This window comes from Hemitrygon akajei, unplaced genomic scaffold (genome assembly GCF_048418815.1).
Source record: "Hemitrygon akajei unplaced genomic scaffold, sHemAka1.3 Scf000054, whole genome shotgun sequence".
Taxonomy (NCBI): domain Eukaryota; kingdom Metazoa; phylum Chordata; class Chondrichthyes; order Myliobatiformes; family Dasyatidae; genus Hemitrygon; species Hemitrygon akajei.
The window spans coordinates 4,212,470-4,238,465 of NW_027331940.1; the positions used below are offsets into that span (position 1 = coordinate 4,212,470).

The 25,996-nt window shown below is 46.0% G+C and overlaps 1 protein-coding gene across 1 annotated transcript in view; it reads left to right on the plus strand.

Moving 5' to 3' along the window:
- Positions 1 to 2,643: 2,643 nt before the first annotated feature.
- The window catches only part of LOC140721332 (uncharacterized), an 88,543-nt gene continuing 65,190 nt past the window's right edge, over positions 2,644 to 25,996 (plus strand). The window contains exons 1-3 of the mRNA XM_073036179.1: positions 2,644 to 2,668; positions 7,792 to 10,082; positions 13,298 to 13,776. Coding sequence (XP_072892280.1) covers positions 8,203 to 10,082; positions 13,298 to 13,776 — 2,359 coding nt within the window. The 5' untranslated portion in view covers positions 2,644 to 2,668; positions 7,792 to 8,202. The remainder of the gene's footprint in view (positions 2,669 to 7,791; positions 10,083 to 13,297; positions 13,777 to 25,996) is intronic.

Below are 25,996 nucleotides of genomic sequence, written 5' to 3' on the forward strand. Positions count from 1 at the left end.
TACATTAGATCACTAATGGAGTCTGGTTTCGATGTGAAAACGACTATCTTCATTAGTATTGTAACGGGGTCCTGAATTACCCCTATGAACTGTGTTTTTGAAAAGAGAGAGGGAGTTGTTGTTCAACACCGAACACCTTGTTGGAGAGAGGGGGGGGAGGGGGGGGGAAGAGAGAGAGTGAGAGAGCGAGAGAGAGAGAGAGAGAGAGAGAGAGAGAGAGAGAGAGAGAGAGAGAGAGAGAGAGAGAGAGAGAGAGAGAGAGGGAGAGAGATTCTCTGCAAGCTTGTTTACACTTTTACAAGGACACTGTCAGCTTCTGTGTTACAGAGAGAGAAGGGAGGAACTGTTTGATGGACAGCTGGGGCTCAGCACGGTGAGATAAGTAGGAGGTCCGCTGATAGACCTCCAGACACATGGTTTTGGACACTGAATGATCTTTGTTGTGTCCACAGAAAAAGGTGGGTTTTGGAAGATCGATCAGTGGCTCTCGCAGTGTGAAAAGGCTGTGACCGGTGGGGAGTTATTCGTATGCCCATCCCTCGCCTGGGTTAATAACTCCACCACAGAAGAACGGTCCCGTTTGCAGTGTCACAGTCGGTGACTTCCAAAGGATTTCGGAGGAGGACGGGACTATTGACGGCGTCAGCTTACCTGAAGACTCAAACCTCTCCCTCTCTCTCTCTCCATCACTACTCGACTCAATCCCACGAACTGAACTGAACTTCACTCATCTCCGTAAGACGGTATCCATTCACCCCGAGGCGTGAAGAAGCTTGGCTTTCCTATTTCCACACACACACACACACACACACACACACACACACACACACACACACACACACACACACACACACACACACACACACACACACACACACAAAAATTGCTAACCTGTTTGATATATCTGCATTTATCTTGCTGTATCGCGTAGTTACTGATAAATAGCATTAGTTTATAGCAATACCAGACTCCACGATGTTTTCTATTTCTGCTGGTTCTTTGACCGGTCACGGGGTACGTAACAGTATCTACTCCAAATATAAAAGATTAAACGAAATAAACAGAAGTTAACAGTGTATTGCCTATATATAGCTCCCAAACTATCAAGCTTGGGAAACAATGCTTAAAGTCTTCAGATGGTAAAGTGGAAAAGTTCAGTAATCCACGGAATAAGTGAGTGAGAGGAGAGATTTGTAAATCCACACGAACATGTAGAGAGAAGGCAATTACGAAGAATTCCACACACATTCCACGCTGGGTAAACGAAATAACTGTCGCCGAAGATCTTATCCGTCGATTAGTTCCGAAATCCACTTAGAAATATCACCAGGTGACGGTAACAGGAATATCGTCTTCAAGTGGTTACCACAGAAGACCCCGATTCCAGGTAAGGGCCAACAAAAGTGATACCACAGGATACTCCAGCAAATCCACACATATGGATGATACGAAGTGACAGTCACACATCCGTTGTGCACTGCGTGCCGATGATCAGATCAACCCAACCTTTTGGGCATGGAAGAGTTGCAGCCTATAGCAGTCACACGCTGAAGTTCCAACAGCTTGTCTCCCTCTCCCTCTCCCGCTCCCTCAGGCTGCCGCAGCTTGTGTCTGACGTCAGAGCCCCGCCTTACTCAGGCACTTAAAGCGACACTCACAGTCAACGAACCTGCGGTCTCGTAACACAAAGCACCTCTAAAGTCTGACAGCAGACTAGCGAGTGAATCTTCGATAGTGCAGAGTCAGAAACCGAAGATTTGCCAGCCTGGGTCAGGGGTTCCAGAGAGAGATGGGGTTCAGAGCAGGAGGACGAATAAGATAGATAGATAGATAGATAGATACTTTATTCATCCCCATGGGGAAATTCAACATTTTTTCCAATGTCCCATACACTTATTGTAGCAAAGCTAATTACATACAATACTTAACTATTTAAATACATTGAATGGTAACTTAAGCTCAGTCCTAACCCCGGCACTTTAACATATCCTACTCCTGGCGGTTGAATTGTAAAGCCGAATGGCATTGGGGAGTAGTGATCTCTTCATCCTCTCTGAGGAGCATTGCATCGATAGCAACCTGTGTAGACCAGCAGGATGTGGTCAAAAGTGAAAGATTAAAAGCATTTGGAAACTGGTTGATCGAAAAAAAGGTGGTTAATTTCTGCAAAACACAGGTGGAAATAAACAGATCAGGAAGAAATTTTGGAGAGGAATAAATAGAAAACGTTTAGGCAGAGCCCCTTCAGCATGCTTAGCCTGTGTACTTCGCTGCTTAGTTGTTCTCTGAATTGCAGAGTTCCTCTAGCGTTTTGTGTGTGTGCGTCTCTGTATTTCCAGTAACTGCAGAATCTCCTGTGTTTTATATCTGCATTTTACTTTGGCATTAGATACACGTTGATATTGAGTATGTTGCTTATGGGAGCCGCTTTCTGCGTTAAAACAGCTGCAGATTTTTCTATCCACACGGTTAAAAAAAAATGAGGTATGGACATTCAACTGGTGCTTGCAGAAATGTTTAATGGCACCGTGATTACCCATAGGGCCATGCGTTAAGAATTTCGCCGGCGCTGAAGCGCCGATGAAATGCGCAGGCGTCAGGCTGAGGACGTCCCCGAGTATCACGCATGCGCGCAGTACACAGAAGACTTTCAAAATGTCGGTTGCAGGTAAGAGCGATTCTCTGTGTTTTTATCTTAAACACCGACTTCGGGATAATTCCTTTGAATTTCTGACACCTTGACCAGCAATCCCGGGACAGTGCTGCCCTCTTCCCTCTCTCTCAGGCCCACGATCTGTACACGGGCCCCGGGGAGCTTCCGGTTGAATGGGAACCGAAGGATCTCTCAGACAGAGCTGAGCTCCAGCTATCTAAATGCAAGGATAAGGAACTCGGAGAAAGGGAACAAAATCTTTTACATCACCAGTTCAGAAAATCGGCATTAGTACTCTTTTCCATAGATGCTGCCTTGCCTGCTGAGCTCCTCCAGTATTTTGTGTGTGTTGCTTCCTCTACCTCCTCTTGCTCTGGACTTTTCTACCGGTGAGAACATGTTTTGTCCCATTCTCTCTGGGTACGTAATGATATCAAACACCTTTGCCCTGGGCAACAAGTAGCTTTCACATCCCAAATGTGCCAGACTCCAATGAGACAGATTACTGCCCTTCCCTTCATATTCATTGGCATTGCATTCACTGAGTTCACCACCGTTAGTCACCCGGGGGAGAGTTCAGAGGGAATATTTATGTAGAATACAGAAAGTAGTGATGCCTGTTTGCATTTGGGTGATGCAAAAGTTGCTGGAGAATTTGCAAGTGGGAAGAAGTGGAGTGATATTTGGAAATCTGACTTTTTAAAGCGTAATTTAGCAAGCAAACCACATATGGGCAATGTGCAAAAGCTCTGGTGAGAAAATCCTCCATTTCCTGTTACAGGCCTGCTACATAGGTTGTGTGAGAGTGCAGATGAACTCGATCAAACCCAGAGGAGATCAAAGTTCCTATTGACAGTGATTTGCTAGATGTTAAAATGAATACCTCTCTATATAAAATTCACTGTGCACATCTTGTCACTGGGTAAAAATTGGGTACAAGATTTATCTGCACACTGGTTATTACAAATTAGAGGGGAGATTATTACAAATTAGAGGGGTATTGGAGGGAAGGAGGGGAGACCTCCAGTGTCCCTGATGCCCTCACCTGCAAGATGTACATCCAGCTGCAGCTTGTAACCCTGCACTTCAATGAGCTGGAACCTGAAATGGGTGAATTCCAGATCATCCAGCAGTTGGAGGGGGTGATATATATGATATGAAGAGAGGTGAGTTACTCCCAAGGTGCAGGACACAGGAAACTGGGTGAGAGTCAGGAAGGGGAATGAGGTTAAATATCCATCGCAGAGTACTCTAGTGGCCATCCCCAACAACAGGTGGACCATTTTAGAAACTGTTGGGGGGGATTACCTGGCAGAGGAAAGTCAAAAGGCTGATTAGGGATTCGTTAGTTAGAGGAACAGAACAAGAGGGGAGGAATATCCTAGTGGTAAGGCTTGCTAGTGGTAGTGAACAGGGGAGGGGGTGATGTGGTTAAAATAAGTTGTAGGGGGAATGGGAGCCAGAATGACAGAACAGATAATGGAGAGGGTGAATTGAATTGACTTTATTAGATACATATTTCATAAACATGAGGAGTAGAAATATTTACCTTACATCATCTAAATGTGCAATGTGTAATTTATAGTAATTTATAATAGATAGTTTCCACATAGGACAGTCAATATAACATCGAAATGCCACTGTATCAGCATGAATTATTCAGTCTGATGGCCTGGTGGAAGATGATGTCCCGAGGCCTGTGGGCCCTTTTGCTGTGGTACCGTTTCCTGGATGGTAGCAGCAGGAACAGTTTGTGGTTCTGGTGAATTAGGCCTGTTTGTCCCCGATATTTGTTGGGCCCTTTTTACACACCTGTCCGTGTAAATGTACTGAATCGTGGAAAGTAGATTGTGCAATGTATAATTTCCTTGTTTATATTTAGAGACATTTTTTGGTGTATAAAATGATGAGGGGTATTGAGCGTGTGAGTGGCCAGAGTAGTGTTTTTTTATTTTCCCAGGGTTGAAATGGTTAATGCCACTTTTCCACACTCCCATAGACCCTTTGTCCATCTCCTGAATAAATAGAGATGGAAAAATATTTAAGATCTCTCCCATCTGCTTTGTTTCCACACATGGATTGCCATTCCGGTCTTCCAGAGGACCAACTTTGTGCCTTGCAATCCTTTTGCTCTTAACCTATCACTAGAATCCCTGAGGATTATCCTTCACCTTTTCTGTGACAGCAACCTCATGCCATCTTTTAGCCATCCTGATTTATTTCTTATGTGTTCTCTTGCATTTCTTATACTCCATAAGAAACTGACTGCCTATCCCTGTTATGCAATTCCATTTTGTGCTTTACCAGGGTCTCAATATCTCTTGCAATCCAAGTTTCCCTACAGTTTCTATCTTTACCTTTTATTCTGACATACCCGCTTACTACTTTCAAAATTTTGCTTTGAAGGCCTCCCATTTACCAAGCACACCTTTGCCATAAAGCAGCCTGTCCCAATCCACAGTTGCCAGATCCTAGTATCTTAATTCCAGGTGTTGATCCATACCCTGAACACATCCACCTTTCCTACGCTGCTCCTTGTATTGAAATATACAGGGCTCAGCATATTCACTGCACCATGCTCAACTTTTTCATTCCTGACTTTGTCTGAGGCCTGAACAACATCTGTCTCCACAACCTCTCTAATATCTGTTCTGTTATTCAGGCTCCCATTCCCCCTGCAACTTTAGTTTAACCCTCCTTACCCCCACCTCCCAGCATGCACCTCAAAGCATCACCCCTTTGGCTTTCCTCTCCCAGATCAATAAAAAGGAGGTTCATACCAGGTACAGGCAGATAGGAACAAATGGGGTACTTATGAAATACAGGAAATTCAAGTGAACACTTATGAAAGAAATAAAGGCATGAGGTTGCCCCAGCAGACAAGGTGAAGGAGAATCCTCAGGGATTCTGCAGATATGTTAAGAGCAAAAAGATTGCAAAGGAAAAAAAAAATTCTCTGGAAGATCAGAATGGTAATCCATATGAAGGGATAACATAGACTTGTGGAGATTTTTTTTGCATCCGTATTTACTCAGGAGATGAACACAGAGTCTATAGAAGTGAGGCAAAGCCACATCAACTTCATGGACCCTGTACAGATTACAGAGGAGGAGGGGTTTGCTGTCTTGAGGCAAATTAATGTGGATTAATCCCCAGGGCCTGACAAATTGTTCACTAGGACCCTGCAGAAGACAAGTGCAGAAATTATTGGGGCCTTAGCACAGATATTTAAATCATCCTTAGTGACAGGTGAGGTACTGGAGGATTGGAGGTCAGACAAGGTTGTTCTGCTGTTCTAGAAAGGCTGTAAAAATGAACTAGGAAATTATATGTTTGTGGGCTTGACATCCGTACTGGGAAAGTTATTGGAATGTGTGTGCAGGAACCAAGTATATACTGTAAGTATCTGGATAGGTGTGGACTGATAAAGGATAGACAGCATGGCTCTCGCCAATCTTATAGAGTCTCTCCAGGAAGTTATCAGGGAAGTGGATGAAGGCAAGGCAGTGGATGTTGTCTACATGGACTTTAGCAAGGCACTTGACAAAGTCTCATATGGGAGGTTGGTCAAGAAGGTTCAGTCACTGAGCATTCAAGATTAGACAGTAAATTGAATGAGACACTGTCTTTGGGAGAAGCCAGAGTGTGGTAGCAGATGGTTGCCTCTCTGACTGGAAGCCTGTGACTAGTGGTTGCCACAGGGATCAGTGCTGGATCTGTTGTTGTTTGTCATCTATATCAGTAATCTGGATGATAGTGTGGTTAACTGGATCAGCAAATTTGTGGGTGACACCAAGACTGGGGGTAGTGGACAGCGAGGAAGACTATCATGGCTTGCAGTGCGATCTGGACCCACTGGGAGAATGGTTTGAGAAATGGAAAATGGAATTTAATGCAGACCAGTGTGAGTTGTTGCACTTTGGAATGACCTACCAAGGGAGGTCTTTCACAGTGATTGGTCGGGTACGGAGGAGTGTTGTGGAAGAAAGGGACCCTGGAATACAAGTCCTTAATTCACTGAAAGTGGTATCACAGTTAGATAGTGACGGAAGGGAAGATTTTAGTTCATTGGCCTTCATGAACCATATACTGACAATAGATGGATGTTATGTTGACTTGTAGAAGACATTGGTGAGGCCTAATTTGGAGAATTCTGTGCAGTTTTGGTCACCTGCCTACAGGAAAGCTGTAAAAGAAGTTCAGAGAGTTCAGAGAAAATTCACGAGGATTTTGCCAGGTCTGGAGGAGTTGGGTTAGAAGGAAAGATTGAACAAATCAGGACTTTATTCCTTAGAGTGTAGAAGATTGAGGGGAGACTTGATTGTGATAGAGAGGCACAGATAGTGTTAATGCAAGCTGGCTTTTTCCACGAAGATTGGGTGGGACGACAACCAGAGGCCATGGGTTAAGGGTGAAAGGTGAAATGTTAGCGGAACATGAGGGGAAACTTCTTCACACAGACGGTCATCCGGCTGTGGAATGAGCAGCCAGCACAAGTGGTACATGCGAGCTCGATTTCAACATTTAAGAGGTTTGTGTTGGTACCTGGATGGTAGAGGTGTGGGAGTGGGCTGTTTAAATAGTTCAGCACAAACCAGATGGCCCAAAGGGCCTGTTTCTGTGTTGAAATTTTCTTTGATCGTGACAAGAACCTGAAATAATACAAGAATTCACTCTATCCCCTTTTGACAGCTGTGCGAACCAACCAGTCATTTCAGCAGGAATTTTTTATATGGCGTTAAAACTGTGGCACTTTAAGTTAATAATACATAAAAGAAGATCCCAGCTGCACGTCAAGAAAGACTATTTGCGTGAGAGTGTTTCACTTACTGTGTGGCCAGGCACCCATGCAGCTCAGCAGGAACAGGGAGTAATACCAATGGAGAGAGTCAGACTGAGCCAAGGCACAGATTGGAGATGACAGAAATGCCCCATTCTTATAGAGACAGGAAGAGCATCAGGGAATTGATGGTCATTCCAGATACCAGCACTGCCCAGTCAGGAGATGATTTCTCTGTCCAACTTTCGTTGAACCTCACTGTAACAGTGTGATACCAGATCAAACCTTGGCAACTCAAGTAATCTCATCTGAAATGTTGTCCTACACCCATTGATGGATTTTGTAAATCTTTTTACAGGTTAAAAATGAGAAGGAATTCGTCTCCAGGAAGCTCAAACATGGCACACCAGTTTTGTTGTCTCTGTCTAGATATTTAAGAAGTGGAACAAGGGATCCAATTGACCACCCTTCCTGCTCAGACAGTGGGGAGGTATTCACTCGCTCATTTGACCAACTGGCATGCCTGTAATTTACACAGGAGAAAGGCCTTTCGCCTGCTCAGACAGTGGGAATGGATTCACTCGGTTATCACATTTGAAGGTACATCAGCAAGTTCACACTGGGCAAGGCCATTCATCTGTTCTGTGTGTGAGAAGGGGTTCAGTTGGTCTTCCCACCTGTTGACACACCAATCAGTTCAGACCACACCGGGCAGAGGCTGGTCAACTGCTGAATTTCTGGGAAAGGATTCACACAGTCATCTGACCTAATGGCTCACCAGCGAGTTCACACTGGGGAGAAGCCATTCACCTGCTCAGTCTGTGGGAAAGGATTCACTCAGTTATCCCACCTACAGAGACACCAGCGAGTTCACACTGGGGAGAGGCCATTCACCTGCTCAGTCTGTGGGAAGAGATTCACTCAGTTATCCCACCTACAGAGACACCAGCGAGTTCACACTGGGGAGAAGCCGTTCACCTGCTCAGTCTGCGGGAAGGGATTCACTCAGTCATTCCACCTACAGAGACACCAGCGAGTTCACACTGGGGAGAAGCCGTTCACCTGCTCAGTCTGTGGGAAGGGATTCACTCAGTCATCTGCCCTACTGGTACATCAGCGAGTTCACACTGGGGAGAAGCCATTCACCTGCTCAGTCTGTGGGAAAGGATTCACTCAGTCATCTGACCTACTGGTACATCAGCGAGTTCACACTGGGGAGAAGCCATTCACCTGCTCAGTCTGTGGGAAAGGATTCACTCAGTCATCTACCCTACTGGTACATCAGCGAGTTCACACTGGGGAGAAGCCGTTCACCTGCTCAGTCTGTGGGAAAGGATTCACGCTGTCATCCCGCCTACTGGTACATCAGCAAGTTCACACTGGGGAGAAGCCGTTCACCTGCTCAGTCTGTGGGAAGGGATTCACTCAGTCATCCCACCTACTGGTACATCAGCGAGTTCACACTGGGGAGAAGCTGTTCACCTGCTCAGACTGTGGAAAGGGATTCACTCATTCATCCCACCTACTGAGACATCAGCGAGTTCACACTGGGGAGAAGCCGTTCACCTGCTCAGAATGTGGGAAGGGATACACTGAATCTTACCCCCTACAGAGACATCAGCGAGTTCACACTGGGGAGAAGCCATTCAGCTGCTCAGTCTGTGGGAAGGGATTCACTCGGTCATCCCAACTACAGAGTCATCAGCGAATTCACACTGGGGAGAAGCCGTTCACCTGCTCAGTCTGTGGGAAGGGATTCACTCAGTCATCCAACCTACTGGTACATCAGCGAGTTCACACTGGAGAGAAGCCGTTCACCTGCTCAGTCTGTGGGAACAGATTCACTCATTCATACCACCTACAGAATCATCAGCGAGTTCACACTGGGGAGCGGCCGTTCACCTGCTCAGAATGTGGGAAAGGATTCACTCTGTCATCTACCCTACTGGTACATCAGCGAGTTCACACTGGGGAGAAGCCGTTCACCTGCTCAGAATGTGGAAAGAGATTCACTCATTCATCCCACCTACTGGTACATCAGCGAGTTCACACTGGGGAGAAGCCATTCACCTGCTCAGTCTGTGGGAAAGGATTCAGTCGGTCATCCCACCTACAGAGTCATCAGCGAGTTCACACTGGGGAGAAGCCGTTCACCTGCTCAGACTGTGGGAAGGGATTCACTCAGTCAACCAGCCTACAGATTCATCAGCGAGTTCACACTGGGGAGAAGCCGTTCATCTGCTCAGAATGTGGGAAGAGATTCACTGACTCTTCCACCCTACAGAGACACCAGCGAGTTCACACTGGGGAGAGGCCATTCACCTGCTCAGAATGTGGGAAGGGATTCACTCAGTCATCCAGCCTACAGAGTCATCAGCGAGTTCACACTGGGGAGAAGCCGTTCACCTGCTTAGAATGTGGAAAGAGATTCACTCATGCATCCCACCTACAGAGTCATCAGCGAGTTCACACTGGGGAGAAGCCGTTCACCTGCTCAGAATGTGGGAAGGGATTCACTCAGTCATCCCACCTACAGAGTCACCAGCGAGTTCACACTGGGGAGAGGCCATTCACCTGCTCAGTCTGTGGGAAGGGATTCATTCAGTCATCCAACCTCCAGAGTCATCTGCGAGTTCACACTGGGGAGAAGCCATTGGTGAGGCCTAATTTGAAGTATTGTGTGCCTGGAGGACTTGGGTTATAAGGAAAGATTGAACAGGAACTTTATTCCTTGGAATGTTAGAGATTGAGGTGAGATTTGATTGTGATAGAGGGGCATCGATAGTGTAAACGCAAGCTGGCTTTCTCCACTGAGTTTGGGTGGAACGACAACCAGAGGCCATGGGGTAAGGGTGAAAGGTGAAATATTAAGGGGAACATGAGGAGAAACTTCTTCACACAGACAGTCATCCGGGTGTGGACTAAGCAGTCAGCACAAGTGGTGCATGCGAGCTCGATTTCAACATTTAAGAGGTTTGTGTTGGTACCTGGATGGTAGAGGTGTGGGAGTGGGTAGTTTAAATAGTTCAGCACAAACCAGATGGCCCAAATAGCCTGTTTCTGTGTTCAATGTGAGTGAATCTGCAGATGCTGGAAATAAATAAAAAAACACAAAATGCTGGCAGAACTCAGCAGGCCAGACAGCATATATGGGAGGAGGTAATAATGACATTTCGGGCCGAAACCCTTCATCAGGAGTGAAGTAACGTGGGATGGTCGGTGGAGGATAAGAAGTGGGGGGAGGGATGAAGTAGAGAGCTTGGAAGTGATGGGCTGGGGGAAGGTGGAGAATTATGGGAAATAAAAGAGAAAGAAAGTTAGGGCTGGGGGGAGAGATTATAGTGAGGGGGGAAAAGAGAGAGAAAGAGAACCGGACTAAAATAATAGATAGGGATGGGGGTAAGGGTGGGGGCAGGGGTATCAACGGAGGTCAGTGATTTGGATGTTCATGCCGGCAGGTAGAAGGTGTGTGACCACAGGGAGATCCCGCCACTGCTGGAGGACCGAGCGCCGGTGTTCCGCGAAACGGTCTCCCAGTCTGCGGCGGGTCTCCCCAATGTATAAATGGCCACAATGGGAGCACCGGGATGGTGGTGAGGGAAGAAGTGTGGGGGCAGGTTTAGCACTTCTTCAGTTTGCAGGAATCAGTGCCCGGAGGGAGGTCTGTGGGGAGGGATGGGGGAGATGAATGGACAAGGGAGTCGCGTAGGGAGCGATCCCTGCGGAAAGCCGAGAGAAGGGGGAAGGTGAAAATGTGGTTGGTGGTGGGATCACGTAGGAGGTGGCGGAAGTTGTGGAGGATTATACGTTGGATCTGTAGGCTGGTAGGGTGATGGGTGAGGACCAGGGGACTCTATCGCTGGTGGGCTGGCAGGGGGATGGGGTGAGGGCAGAGGTGCATGAAATACGGGAGACGCGATGGAGGGCAGAGTTGATAGTGAATGAAGGGAAGCCCCTTTCTTTAAAAAAGGAAGACATCTCCTTTGTCCTAGAATGAAAGGCCTCATCCTGAGAGCAGATGCGACGGAGGCGGAGGAATTGAGAGAAAGGGATAGCATTTTTGCAGGAGACAGGGTGGGAGGAGAAATAGTCTAGGTAGCTGTGGGAGTTAGTTGGTTTGTAGTAGACGTCGGTGGATAGGGTGTCTCCACAGATAGAAACAGAAAGATTTCGAAAGGGGAGGGAGGTGTCGGAAATAGACCAGGTGAATTTGAGGGTGGGGTGAAAGTTGGAGGCGAAGTTAATGAAGTCCAAGGCCCCAGACAGTCCTTTCAGGTGAGGCACCACTTCACCTGCGAGTCAACTGGCGTGATATACTGTATCCGGTGCTCCCGATGTGGCCATTTATACATTGGGGAGACCCGCCGCAGACTGGGAGACCGTTTCGCGGAACACCGGCGCTCGGTCCTCCAGCAGTGGCGGGATCTCCTTGTGGCCACACACTTCAATTCCACAGACCACTCCCACTCTGACATGTCTGTCCATGGCCTCCTCTACCGTCAAGATGAGGCCACACGCAGATCGATGGAGCAATACCTTATCTCCCGCCAAGGCAGCCTCCTTCCTGCTGGATGAATGTCCAATTCACTGACCTCCATTGATACCCCTGCCCCCCCACCCTTACCCCCATCCCTATCTATTATTTTAGTCTGTTTCTGTGTTGTACATTTCTAGAAGAACCTGAAATATTACAAAAATTCACACTAAGCCCTTTTAACAGCTGTGCAGACCAACCATTCATCTCAGCAGGAATTTTTTATATGGCGTTAAAACTGTGGCACTTTAAGTTAATAATACATAAAAGAAAATCCCAGCTGCACGTCAAGAAAGACTATTTGCGTGAGACTGTTTCAGTTACTGTGGGGCCAGGCACCCATGCAGCTCAACAAGAGAAGGGAATAATACCAATGGAGGGAGTCAAACTGAGTCAAGGAACTAATTGGAGATGGCAGAAATGCCCCATTCTTATGGAGACAGGAAGAGCATCAGGGAATTGATGGTCATTCCAGATACCAGCACTCTGACCAGTCAGAAGATGATTTCTCTGTCCAAGTTCGGTTGTACATCACTGTAACAGTGTGATACCAGATCAAACCTTGGCAACTCAAGTAATCTCATCTGAAATGTTGTCCTAAACCCATTGATGGATTTTGAAAATCTTTTTACAGGTTAAAAATGAGAAGGAATTTGTCTCCAGGAATCTCAAACTCGGCACGCCAGTTTTGCTGTTTCTGTCTAGATATTTAAGAGGTGGAGCAAGTGATTCAATCGATCTTCCTTCCTACTCAGACTGTGGGGAGGGATTCACTCGGTCATTTGACGAACTGGCACACCCATCATTTTACACAGGAGAAAGGCCATTCACCTGCCCAAACAGTGGGAATGGATTCACTCGGTTATCACAATTGAAGGTACATCAGCAAGTTCACACTGGGCAAGGCCATTCATCTGTTCTGTGTGTGAGAAGGGGTTCAGTCGGTCTTCCCACCTGTGGACACAGCAGTCAGTTCACACCACACCGGGCAGAGGCTGGTCATCTGCTGAATTTCTGCGAAAGGATTCACTCTGTCATCTGACCTAATGGCTCACCAGCGAGTTCACACCAGGGAGCGGCCATTCACCTGCGCAGTCTGTGAGAAGAGATTCACTCACTCTTCCACCCTGTGGAAACACCAGCGAGTTCACACTGGGGAGAAGCCGTTCATCTGCTCGATCTGTGGGAAGAGATTCACTGAGTCATCCACCCTACTGGTACATCAGCGAGTTCACACTGGGGAGAGGCCATTCACATGCTCAGTCTGTGGGAAGGGATTCACTCAGTTAACCCACCTACAGTGTCATCAGCGAGTTCACACTGGGGAGAGGCCATTCACCTGCTCAGAATGTGGGAAAGGATTCACTGAGTTATTCAGCCTACAGAGACATCAGCGAGTTCACACTGGGGAGAAGCCATTCACCTGCTCAGACTGTGGGAAGAGATTCACTCAGTCATCCACCCTACAGAGTCATCAGCGAGTTCACACTGGGGAGAGGCCATTCACCTGCTCAATATGTGGGAAGGGATTCACTCAGTTAAGCCACCTACAGAGTCATCAGCGAGTTCACACTGGGGAGAGGCCATTCACTTGCTCAGAATGTGGGAGGAGATTCACCCGCTCTTCCAGCCTACAGAGACATCAGCGAGTTCACACTGGGGAGAAGCCATTCACCTGCTCAGACTGTGGGAAGAGATTCACTCAGTTAAGCCACCTACAGACTCATCAGCGAGTTCACACTGGGGAGAGGCCATTCACTTGCTCAGAATGTGGGAGGAGATTCACCCGCTCTTCCAGCTTACAGAGACATTGGCAAGTTCACACTGGGGAGAAGCCGTCCATCTGCTGAGAATTTGGGAAGGGATTCACTCAGTCATCCCAACTACTGGCACACCAGTCAGTTCACAATGGGGAGTGGCCATTGTTATGAATCCCTATAGGTTTTGTTTGCTGTGGACTGTCATTTTAAGAGAGAGAGAGAGAGATTAAGAAGGTGAATCAGTCTGACTTGCAGCTTGTTTACATTGCTCGCAGACTGTTTATTTTTAACCGAGGACACAGACTCTCAGAGTCAGACGGAGATGAAGGAGGAAAAATGGAAGGATCGAAACCAGGGAACTAGTGGCCAAGGGTCACTGTTTGGAATTTTCCTATGCCCACAAGGGTGGGTTAATTATCGATTCAGCGTACATCGAATGTGTGGTTGTTACCTTGTTTGATCCGTAGGAGTGGATCTGATTTGGGGTATCCTGTGAAGACCACTGATGTGTTAACCCTTGCCTGGGTGTGGTGTGGTAATTCACTTGACGATACCTCTTGTGACAAGTCACTTTCAGTGATAATTCGTATGTGGATTTGAAATGACGACAGATAAAATCTACAGTGACTGTTCTCTCATTTTACCACCATGGAACCTGTGGAATTCAACATAATTGCCTTCTCTTGACATTTACCCTGGATTACAAATATCTCTCTCATCACCTATTCTGTGGATGAACTGAACTTTCATACTTTACCATCTCAAGACCCCGAGCTCAATAGTTTGGGAGTTATATTTACACATGACACTATTAACTTTTGTTTATCTTCCTTAAGTTATTATATTATAAGTAGATTCTATTAAAGATAGTTTTAACATCAAAAACAGACTCCATTGCTGCTGGTTCGTTTCTAAAGCATTACAATTCAGAATAAAATTGGGGCCTGTGTCCGGAATATGAACAGATTTGGGGGTGTATTGATTAATTATCGATTTCATTTGGGAAATTCCATTTGATTTATTTTTTTGTGGAAAATCAGCAGCAATGGATGTTGATAGATGTCTGGAAGCACCAACCTCTGAGGCATTAGAAGATACCAGAAGGATTGAGTTGTTGAATACTGCCAGAAGGTTAAAACTTGCTAAGGTGAAATTGACAATGAGGAGGGCACAGATGCAGAGGATAATAGCTGAACATTATGTATCTGAGGGTGTGTTTAAAGTGGAGGAGTTTCCTGAAAGTAAACCTAGTGAGCTTAAGCTCCAGTACAAGTGAGAAAAATTAAAGATGGAGGCTGTGGAAAGGCAGAGGCAGTTTGAGGCTAGAGAGGCAGAAAAACAGAGGGAGGAATCAGAAAGACAGAGGCTGTTTGAGCTGGAAAAGATAGAGATTGCAGCAAAGGGGTCTAGCGTTGGACTCTGGTGATAAATTGAGGCCAGTCAAGAAGTTAAATTGGTACCTCCATTTGACGAGGCAGAGGTTGATAAATACTTTCAGCATTTTGAGAAGTTTGCTCAGAGTTTAAAGTGGCCAAGAGAGGGTTGGCATATTCTCTTACAAAGTGTAATTCAGGGGAAGGCTTAGAAAGCCGATTCTGCTTTGACAGTTGATGAAGCAGCTGATTATAGAACATAGAATAGTACAGCACAGTACAGGCCCTTCGGCCTACAATGTTGTGCCAATCCTTAAACCCTGCCTCCCATATATCCCCCCCCCCCCCCCCCGCCACCTTAAATTTCTCCATATACCTGTCTAGTAGCCTTTTGAATTGCACTATATCTGCCTCCACCACAGACTCAGGCAGTGCATTCCACACGCCAACCACTCTCTGAGTAAAAAAACCTTCCTCTAATATCCCCCTTGAACTTCCCACCCCTTACCTTAAAGCTACGTCCTCTTGTATTGAGCAGTGGTACCCTGGGGAAGAGGTGCTGGCTGTCCACTCCATCTATGCCTCTTAATATCTTGTATACCTCTATCATGTCTCCTTTCATCCTCCTCCTCTCCAGAGAGTAAAGTCCTAGCTCCCTTAATCTCTGATCATAACACATGCTGACTAAACCAGGCAGCATCCTGGTAAATCTCCTCTGTACCCTTTCCAATGTTTCCACATCCTTCCTATAGTGAGGCAACCAGAACTGGACACAATACTCCAAGTGTGGCCTAACCAGAGTTTTATAGAGCTGCATCATTACCTTGCGACTCTTAAACTCTATCCCTCAACATATGAAAGCTAACACCCCATAAGCTTTCTTAACTACCCTATCTACCTATGAGGCAACTTTCAGAGATCTGTGGACATGTACCCCCAGACCCCTCTGCTCCTCCACACTACCAAGTATCCTACCATTTACTTTGTACTCTGCCTTGGAGATTTCACCTTCCAAAGCCTCACACTTCTGAGGGTAGAAGCAAAAAGTAGTAAGGTGAAAAGTAAAAGTGGCAGGCAGGCAAATCCAGGGCAAAAATCAAAAAGGGACAGTTTTCAACATAATTGTATAAGGGCTAAGAGTGTTTAAATACAAGGCTGAAGGCTTTGTGGGTCAATGCATGGAGCATTTGTAACAAGGTGAATGAATTGAATGTGCAAATAGTTATTAATGAATATGATATAGTTGGGATCAAAGAGACATGGCTCCCGGGTGACCAAGGATGGGAGTTCAACATCCAGGGATATTCAATATTCAGGAGGGATAGATAGGAAAGAAAAGGAGGTGGGGTAGCGTTGCTGGTTAGAGAGGGGATTAACACAATAGAAAGAAAGGACATTAGCCTGGAGGATGTGGAATCAATATGGGTAGAGCTGCATAACACTAAGGGGTAGAAAACGCTGGTGGGAGTTGTGTTCATGCCCCCTAACAGTAGTAGTGAGGTTTGGGATGGCATTAAACAGGAAATTAGAAATGTGTGCAATAAAGGAATAACAGTTATAATGGGTGAGTTCAATCTACATATAGATTGGCTGCACCAAATTGGTAAGCGTGCTGAGGAAGAGGATTTCTTGGAATGTACGTGAGATGGTTTTCTGAACCAAAATGTTGAGGAACCAACTAGAGAGCAAGCCATTCTAGACTGAGTATTATTGAGCGATGAGGAAGGGTTTGTTAGCAATCTTGTCGTGCGAGGCCCCTTGGGTAATAGTGACCATAATATAGTGGAATTCTTCATTAAGATGGAGAGTGACGTAGTTAATTCAGAAACAAAGGTTCTGAACTTAAAGAAGGGTAACTTTGAAGGTATGAGACAGGAATTAGCTAAGATAGACTGGCAAATGATACTTAAAGGGTTGATGGTGGATATGCAATCGCAAGCATTTAAAGATCGCATGGATGAACTACAACAAGTGTTAATCCCAGTTGGCAAAAGAATAAACCAGGGAAGGTAGTGCACCCGTGGCTGACAAGGGAAATTAGGGATAGTATTGTAAGATTCAAAATTAAGATGTGCGTTTCTGACAGGTCCGGGTTAAAGTCAAAGGACAACTGTGATTTAATTATGTCTGGGTTAAAGTCTGTAAACAAGTGTGATCTAATTATGAATGCAGAAGCCTTGACAAAATTAACTGTTTGTGGAATCATTGAAGTCCTGAGATATGGACTATTGTTTTACAGAAACGTGTAAAAAAACAACTCCAAATATGGAATGGGATAAGACTATGTACCTCCCGAGTCAGGGAGGAGGGGTGGTAAGGAAGAAGGATAAAACCTGCTGCCCTGTAAGGTTCAGGGTTCCCTTCTCTGAAGGGGCCCAGCTCTGCAGAACTGTTAATAAACTTTGTTTCCTTGAATTTGTCTTGAAGCCATTATTCGGGAGCGTGGCTCGTTTCTGACAACTTGGGGGCTCGTCCGGGATGATGGAAGATGAAGACTAGGGAGGTCGGGGGTTCCACCCCTTGGGGATGAATTATCGGCAGGAACCCCTGGTAAATTTAAAAGTAGGTCCCCAAGGGTCAGATACAACCTTTGTGGTAGATTCGGGTGCCGAAAGATCTAGCATAATCCAGATACCTCCCGCGCCCGAACCGGAACAAAGGTAATGGGAGTATCCGGTATTGGAGGCAAAATAATACAAGTACCTATTATAGAAAACGTGAAAATTGAACATGAGGATAGGGTAACGGGACAGGACCTACTTTTGTTACCCTCTGCGAGATTCAACCTGCTCGGGCGGGATCTGCAAGTCAGGCTAGGCATCGGGACTGTGCCCAGGAACGGGAAGATAATGGTACAGCTGTTTGCCCTCAGGGAAGAAGACGATAGGAAAATAAGCCCGGAGGTATGGTACCAGGAAGGGAACCGGGGGGGGTTTGAACGTCTCCCCTTGCAAATCTCACTATTACCTAACAGTTCACCAGTGCGGAGAAAACAGTACCCTATTTCAATGGAAGGAAGAAAAGGGCTGCAGCCGGTGATTGAAGGACTGATCGCTGACGGACTACTGGATGAATGTATGTCACCGTATAATACCCCAATACTCCCGGTGCTAAAGCCAGATGGGACTTATCGGATGGTACAAGACCTGCGGGGCCTAAATGCAGTAGTCCAAACCCGATACCCGGTAGTGCCCAACCCTTACACACTGATGAGTAAGATCTCCCCTGACCATGAATGGTTCAGTGTAATAGATCTAAAAGACGCCTTCTGGAGTTGCCCGCTAGAAGAGAGCAGTCGTGACATGTTTGCGTTCGAATGGGAAAATCCTACGACGGGGCGGAAAAGACAACTCCGGTGGACGGTCCTGCCACAGGGGTTCACCGAATCACCTAACCTATTTGGGCAGGTCTTGGAGCAAGTACTAGCAGAATTCCAATGTGCTCCAGAGAGCCAACTGCTACAGTATGTGGACGATCTATTACTATCCGGGCCAACACAGGAAGGGGTGCAGGAAGACACCATCAGACTACTGAACTTCCTGGGGAAGCAGGGGCTACGGGTCTCAAAGAAAAAGTTACAATTTGTAGAAAAGGAAGTAAGGTATCTGGGACACCGGGTCAGTAAAGGACAGCGGTCCTTTACTCCAGAAAGGATAGCTGGAATAACGGGAATGTCACTACCACGTACCAAGAAGGAGATACGCACCAGTTAATTTGTGATGCACTTGATATCGAATGGAAGTACCATACCCCGTGGCATCCCCAGAGTTCGGGAAGAGTAGAACGAATGAACAGCACCCTGAAGGCACAGCTAACCAAGTTGATGTTGGAAACCAAGCTACCATGGACCAAGTGTTTGCCGATCGTTCTCCTGAGAATACGAACTGCACCCCGCAAGGATATAGGAATATCTCCTTATGAGATGCTCTTTGGACTGCCATATTGGAATAAAATAGAGGGGTATCCCACACTACAGGGGGGGGGGGTGATTTATTTGTAAAGAACAATTTACTGGCACTGTCCCGTTCCTTTGCAGAACTGCGGAAAAAGGGTCTCTTGGCCCAGACTCCGCTGCTCGATTTTGCTTTACATCAGATCGTGCCTGGAGATTGGGTTCTGGTAATGACCTGGAATCCGGAGAAGTTACAGCCACAGTGGGAAGGCCCTTTCCAGGTCCTGCTAACAACAGAGGCGGCTGTACGGACAAAAGAAAAAGGGTGGACACACGCATCCAGGGTAAAAGGACCGGTGAAGCCCGAAAGCCGCACTGAGTGGACCTGTGTTCCCGGTGAAGAACCGATGGTGGTGAGGCTAAAAAGGCAGCCAAAATGAACTCTATGTGGACTGTAACATTATTGACTGTAATATATTTGATTCTATATGTCGGGGAAATTGAAGGGAAATGTGACAAGTGCAGAACCGTGGTACGAGTGGGGCAGAGGGTGTTCCCAGGATCATTTGTGTCCCACTCGCATGTGAATGATCGATGCTATGATCTAAGCAAGAGAGAAACATGTTGGGAGAATAGTAAACCTTATTACCAAGTCTATAATAAAGGATACATGGGACGGGGGGGACCATGAGAAGTCTCAGCTGTCCCAGGAAAGACCGGAGTTCTTCCTCCTGCATCAGGAGGGTGACCGGAAGCTGGGAATTAAGCTGTTTGATTCATTAAGGAGAGAAACACGGGAGATAAAGGTGGGCGAGTGGGGTGATGAGTGGCCACCGGCTCGCATCATTGAATACTATGGGCCAGCGACCTGGGCCCAGGATGGGTCTTGGGGGTATCGCACTCCTGTCTACATGTTAAACCGAATTATTAGACTGCAGGCGGTGGTGGAAGTGATAACCAATCAAACGGCACTGGCATTGGAGCTGTTGGCAAAACAGCAGAGTCAGATGCGAACAGCAATATACCAGAACAGACTGGCTGTGGATTACCTATTGGCCTCTGAAGGCGGGGTATGTGGGAAGTTCAATCTTACAAACTGTTGCCTTAAGATAGACGACAGTGGAAAGGCCGTGTTAAAAATATCCGACAAAATTCGGAAACTGGCCCACGTGCCAGTACAAACCTGGAGATCCCTGGGGAACATGAGTTGGCTAGACGGGCTACTGGGAGGTAGTTGGTGGCACACCGCTCTCCTAGTAGCAGGCGGGGGTCTAATGATTCTCTTACTTTTGCCGTGTTTGATTCCTTGTATACGAGCACTGATCAGGCGCAGTATATTCCAGCTCCAGGCAGTAGCGATACCCCATCATGGGACAAACGAGCTAAAACTTATGCTATTAAAGAAGAAAGTGGGCCCCCTGGGAGTGAGAGAAATGCTAGCTGAAACGCACATCTTAAAAAGAAAAAGGGTGGTATTGTAAGATTCAAAATTAAGATGTGCGTTTCTGACAGGTCCGGGTTAAAGTCAAAGGACAACTGTGATTTAATTATGTCTGGGTTAAAGTCTGTAAACAAGTGTGATCTAATTATGAATGCAGAAGCCTTGACAAAATTAACTGTTTGTGGAATCATTGAAGTCCTGAGATATGGATTATTGTTTTACAGAAACGTGTAAAAAAACAACTCCAAATATGGAATGGGATAAGACTATGTACCTCCCGAGTCAGGGAGGAGGGGTGGTAAGGAAGAAGGATAAAACCTGCTGCCCTGTAAGGTTCAGGGTTCCCTTCTCTGAAGGGGCCCAGCTCTGCAGAACTGTTAATAAACTTTGTTTCCTTGAATTTGTCTTGAAGCCATTATTCGGGAGCGTGGCTCGTTTCTGACAAGTATCAATTCCAAAGAAGAAACATACAAATTAGCCAGAAAATGTGGCACACCTGAGGACTGAGAGAAATTCAGAGTCCAGCAGAGGAGGACAATGGGATTAATTAGGAAAGGGAAAAAAGATTATGAGAGAAAGCTGGCAGGGAACATAAAAAACTGACTGTGAAAGCTTTTATAGGCTTTTAAAGAAAATGATTGGTTAAGACAAATGTAGGTCCCTTACAGTCAGAAACAGGTGAATTGATCATGGGGAATATGGCAGACCAATTGAATAACTACTTCGGTTCTGTCTTCACGAAGGAGGACATAAATAATCTTCCGGAAATAGTAAGGGACCGAGGGTCTAGTGAGATGGAGGAACTGAGGGAAATACATGTTAGTAGGGAAGTGATAATTTTTCAAAACTCTTTAGATTCTGGATTAATTCCTGAAAATTGAAGGGTGGCTGATGTAACCCCACTTTTTAAAAAAGGAGGGAGAGAGAAACCGGGGAATTATAGACCGGTTAGCCTGACGTCGGTGGTAGGGAAAATGCTAGTCAGTTATCAAAGATGTGATAACAGCACATTTGGAAAGCGGTGAAATCATCGGACAAAGTCAGCATGGATTTGTGAAAGGAAAATCATGTCTGACAACTCTTTCAGAATTTTTTGAGGATGTATCAGTAGAATGGATAGGGGAGAACCAGTGGATGTGGTATATTTGGATTTTCAAAAGGCTTTTGACAAGGTCTCATACAGGAGATTAGTGTGCAAACTTAAAGCACACGGTGTTGGGGGTATGGTATTGATGTAGATAGAGAATTGTTTGGCAGACAGGAAGCAAAGAGTGGGAATAAATGGGAACATTTCAGAATGGCAGGCAGTGACTAGTGGGGTACTGCAAGGCTCAGTGCTGGGACCCCAGTTGTTTACAATATTTATCAATGATTTAGACAAGGGAATTAAATGCAGCATCTCCAAGTTTGCAGATGACATGAAGCTGGGTGGCAGTGTTAGCTGTGAGGAGGATGCAGGGTGACTTGGATAGGTTTGGTGAGTGGGAAGATTCATGGCAGATGCAATTTAATGTGGATAAATGTGAGGTTCTCCACTTTGGTGGCAAGAGCAGGAAAACAGATTATTATCTAAATTGTGGCCAATTAGCAAAAGGGGAGGTGCAATGAGACCTGGGTGTCATTGTACACCAGTCATTGAAAGTGGGCATGCAGGTACAGCAGGCGATGAAAAAGGCAAATGGTATGTTGGCATTCATAGCACGAGGATTCAAGTACAGGAGCAGGAAGGTTCTCCTGCAGTTGCCTTGGTGAGAACACACCTGGAGTATTTTGTGCAGTTTTGGTCCCCTTAATCTGAGGAAAGACATTCTTGCCATAGAGGGAGTACAAAGAAGGTTCATCAGATTGATTCCTGGGATGGCGGGACTTTCATATGAGGAAAGACTGGGCTTATACTCACTGGAATTTAGAAGATTGAGGGGGAATCTTATTGAAACGTGTAAAATTCTAAAGGGATCGGACAGGCTAGATGCAGGAAGATTGTTCCCGATGTAGGAGAAGTCCAGAACGAGGGGTCACAGTTTAAGGATAAAGGGGAAGCATTTTGGGACCGAGATGAGGAAAATCTTCTTCACACAGAGAGTGGTGAATCTGTGGAGTTCTCTCCCACAGGAAGCAGTTGAGGCCAGTTCATTGCCTATATTTAAGAAGGAGTTAGATATAGCCCTTGTGGCTAAAGGGACCAGGGGTACGGAGAGAAAGCAGGTACAGGGTTCTGAGTTGGATGATTAGCCATGATCATACTGAATAGTGGTGCGTCCTCGAAGGGCCGAATGGCCTACTACTGCACCTATATTCTATGTTTCTATCATCCGAACATCAACTCCCTAATCATTCTGCATCACTTATTAATTCCTTTTCAATTGATTATGGCATAATTACATTTGGAGGGATATGCATCCTAGTGATAGTGAATACTCTTTTTTTCTCACATGTTCATAATAAATATTCGAAAATCGACTATTTTATAGTCGACCCCCGATTTCTATTTAATGTTCAGAAATGTGAATATGATAGAGAGATAGATAGATAGATACTTTATTCATTCCCATGGGGAAATTCAACATTTTTTTTCCAATGTCCCATACACTTGTTGTAGCAAAACTAATTACATACAATACTTAACTCAGTAAAAATATGATATGCATCTAAATCACTCTCTCAAAAAGCATTAATAATAGCTTTTAAAAAGTTCTTAAGTCCTGGCGGTTGAATTGTAAAGCCTAATGGCATTGGGGAGTATTGACCTCTTCATCCTGTCTGAGGAGCATTGCATCGATAGTAACCTGTCGCTGAAACTGCTTCTCTGTCTCTGGATGGTGCTATGTAGAGGATGTTCAGGGTTTTCCATAATTGACCGTAGCCTACTCAGCGCCCTTCGCTCAGCTACCGATGTTAAACTCTCCAGTACTTTGCCCACGACAGAGCCCGCCTTCCTTACCAGCTTATTAAGACGTGAGGCGTCCCTCTTCTTAATGCTTCCTCCCCAACACACCACCACAAAGAAGAGGGCGCTCTCCACAACTGACCTATAGAACATCTTCAGCATCTCACTACAGACATTGAATGACGCCAACCTTCTAAGGAAGTACAGTCGACTCTGTGCCTTCCTGCACAAGGCATCTGTGTTGGCAGTCCAGTCTAGCTTCTCGTCTAACTGTACTCCCAGATACTTGTAGGTCTTAACCTGCTCCACACATTCTCCATTAATGATCACTGGCTCCATATGAGGCCTAGATCTCCTAAAGTCCACCAACATCTCCTTGGTCTTGGTGATATTGAGACGCAGGTAGTTTGAGTTGCACCATATCACAAAGTCCTGTATCAGTTTCCTATACTCCTCCTCCTGTCCATTCCTGACACACCCCACTATGGCCGTGTCATCAGCGAACTTCTGCACATGGCAGGACTCCGAGTTATATTGGAAGTCTGATGTGTACAGGGTGAACAGGACCGGAGAGAGTACAGTTCCCTGCGGCGCTCCTGTGCTGCTGACCATCGAGTCAGACCTACAGTCTCCCAACCACACATACTGAGGGCTATCTGTCAAGTAGTCCACTATCCAATCCACCATGTGAGAGTCTACTCCCATCTCCGTTAGTTTGTGCCTTAAGATCTTGGGCTGGATGGTGTTAAAGGCACTAGAGAAGTCAAGGAATGTAATCCTCACAGCACAACTGACCCCATCTAGGTGAGAGAGTGATTTGTGCAGCAAATACGTGATAGCATCCTCCACTCGCACCTTCTCCTTATACGCAAACTGAAGCGGATCCCGGGCGTGCCTGGTTTGTGGCCTCAGATTCTGTATTATCAGCCGCTCCATGGTCTTCATCACGTGCGACGTCAAGGCAACAGGTCTGAAGTCATTCAACTCCTTTGGTTGTGGTTTCTTCGGTACCGGGACAATACAGGATGTTTTCCACTGTCTGGGTACTCTTCTCTGATCTAGGCTCATGTTGAAGATGCGCTGTAGTGGTTCTCCCAGCTCAGTCGCACAGGCCCTCAGTAATCGTGGGGAAACTCCATCCGGTCCAGCCGCCTTGCTGGTACAGATCTTCCTCAGTTGACCTTCCACCTGTGCAGCCGTAATCCTGGGCGTGGGCAAGGTCTCCTGTGAGTGGCTATTTTCCTGTGAGGGAAGTAAGCCTGGTGTGGAGTTCTGCGGTGAGGATGAGATTGTGCTGTCGAACCTATTGAAGAAGTTGTTCAGCTGGTTCGCTTTCTCCACATCTCCATTTATGTTTGCCCCCCGCTTTGCACCGCATCCGGTGATGATCTTCATCCCATCCCACACCTCCTTCATGCTTTTTTTCTGCAGCTTTTGTTCTAGCTTCCTCCTATACTGCTCCTTTGCCCCCCTTATCTGTACTCTGAGTTCCTTCTGAACTCTTTTAAGCTCCAACCGATCACCATCTTTAAAGGCCCTCTTCTTCTGGTTTAGGAGGCCTTTGATGTGACTAGTGATCTAGGGCTTATTATTGGGATAGCAGCGAACAGTTCTAACAGGAACAACGGCATCCACACAAAAATTAATATAGTCCGTTGTGCATTCAGTGACCTCCTCAACGCCCCCACAGAGCCCCCCTTGCAGTACATCCCAGTTAGTAGTACCGAAGCAGTCTCTCAGGGCCTGTTCAGCTTCAGGAGTCCACTTTCTAAAAGAGCGTGTGGTAGTGGGATGCCTCATCACAATTGATTTATATCTGGGCTGTAACAAAACCAGGTTGTGATCAGCTTTCCCCAGTGCAGGCAGCGGGGATGCACTATATGCATCCTCTACGCTTACACCAAAAGATTCTTGCTATTTTCTCGGGCTTATCGTTAAGAGTTTATTGTGAATTTTTGAAGATATGCAAACAGAAATGGCTCTTAGATCCAAAGGACGAGAACCGGGGCGTAACCCGAACGGTAATGGAAAGAAGCAAGCTCAACCGCAACGCACTGAGTTAACTTATGAACTGCTTATGGAGGTTTTGGATTAAAAAAATTCGATGAACTACAAGTTTTTAAACAAGATATAAAGGCTTTTCAAGATTATATGGTTAAGACGGATTCAGTAATTAACCAGCAGCAAGTTCTTATCGCGTCTCTGCAAGAAGAAGCTCGGAAACGAGATTTGACAATCGAAAAATTGCAACAGGATTTGATTTCGACCAATAAACTGGTGGAAACATTTGAAGCCAAGATTGTCGACTTGGAGAATCGGTCCAGAAGACAGAACCTACGTGTACTTGGTCTCCCAGACGGCATAGAAAAAGGCGATCCTTCGAAATATTTTGCTCAACTTTTAAAAGATGCGTTTCCGTCTGTTTTTCCAGAGAACCCCCCCCCCCCCCCCCCCCATTACTTGACCGAGCACATAGAATTTGGAGTCGTTCATCGAGTGCTTCAGCTCAACCCCCGGTGGTAATTGTCCGGTTTCACTATGTACACGACAAAGAACAACTTATTCGTGAGGCTCGGAGGGCTGGGATGATTACATTTCAAAATTACTACTTCCGTTTGGTGGAAGATTTTAGTCCTGAACTTATGAAAAAAAGGCTTCTTTTTAAACCTCTGATGT